The sequence below is a fragment of the Priapulus caudatus genome, unplaced genomic scaffold (assembly GCF_000485595.1).
Source record: "Priapulus caudatus unplaced genomic scaffold, Priapulus_caudatus-5.0.1 Scaffold106, whole genome shotgun sequence".
In the NCBI taxonomy this organism is placed as follows: domain Eukaryota; kingdom Metazoa; phylum Priapulida; class Priapulimorpha; order Priapulimorphida; family Priapulidae; genus Priapulus; species Priapulus caudatus.
Window position 1 is genome coordinate 280,119 of NW_014577167.1, and position 1,303 is coordinate 281,421.

At 44.4% G+C, this 1,303-nt stretch overlaps 1 protein-coding gene across 1 annotated transcript in view; it reads left to right on the forward strand.

Moving 5' to 3' along the window:
- Positions 1-1,303, forward strand: part of LOC106805216 (synaptotagmin-11-like) — a 9,533-nt gene that overhangs the window by 3,309 nt on the left and 4,921 nt on the right. The window contains exon 4 of the mRNA XM_014806725.1: positions 436-460. Coding sequence (XP_014662211.1) covers positions 436-460 — 25 coding nt within the window. The remainder of the gene's footprint in view (positions 1-435; positions 461-1,303) is intronic.

Below are 1,303 nucleotides of genomic sequence, written 5' to 3' on the forward strand. Positions count from 1 at the left end.
ATGGATGGATGGATGGATGGATGGATGGATGGATGGATGGGTGGATGGATGGATGGAAGAATGAATGGATGGAATAATGAATGAATGGGTGAATGTATAAATAGAATGGTTAACGAATTAATGAATTGACGGTTGACGGACGGACGACGGGCAAACGAACGTGTGCATGGACGTTGCCTGTATTGTACAACTCTATTCAATCGGCATAAATAACTAAATAACTAAATAAATAAATAAATAAATAAATATATATATATCGATTACACGGTTTGTACAATATGTACTGTAACAAGCGGGCAGACAGTAAAATCAGGCGATTATAGTAGTTAGCCTTTCAGTATAAATTTGTTGTCTAGACATCTGCAGCGAATTGATCTTTGAGAAAAATTGAATCACCCTTTCACTGAACTTCCTCCTCTTCTCTCGCAGGATTAGAAAGTCGGAGTAGCGATTAGTAGGAGTGTGCCGACATGGACGAGCGAATTTCACGGTGGGCCTACGAGAATATTGATTCTATCTATTAGCATTTCGCTTTGTGTCGAGCGCTGTGCAAACGAAGAGAATTTAAAGAAGACAAACGGGCGTCAACGAGAACATCGTTGGCAGACTAATTACCTGTTTCATGTTGTTACCATGGAAACTACGCGGTGTTATAGCTTGTAAAAAAAACGCTACTAAGATGGTAGTTCGAAATGGCTTCACCGCGCATCGCTCTGTGATGTGTTAGTGCTATAGCGAGAACATAGTCGTTCTATACTTTACCAGCCGCCAGACTGCAAGGAGCATATTCTTGCAGGCGAATGGTCACGCATCAAGTGCATGTGCGCGCGTGTATTTGATTATCTGGTGCTGTGCCCCGAAAATGTTCGAACGAAACGACTGCATGCATAAGCAATTTTATGAATTCGTGACTTCAAAAATCTATCGTCGTGAAAGAAGAACGAATAAATATCTGGTTAGTTGACTAGTATAATGTCAGACGATCCCCGTATATAAGGCAGCCGCTGTCACGCCGCGCGCACTGCCGAACAGTGCAGGAACACACGACCACATGCATGATGACGAAGGCAGATCAGATGTGGCTTGAATGATGACTGTCGCAGAAAACCAATGAACCGTCGAGAAACGCGCCTGGAATTCAATGCGATCTGGGATAACTGTATAAAGTCGCTGATCGTGGCCGGCATGAAAGAACGGTGTGTACACAGAAACAGACATATGAACACATGTAGGCACGCGCGCACGCACGCGTGCACGCACGCACGCACGTACGCAAACAGGCACGCGTGCACGCACCCCCCTA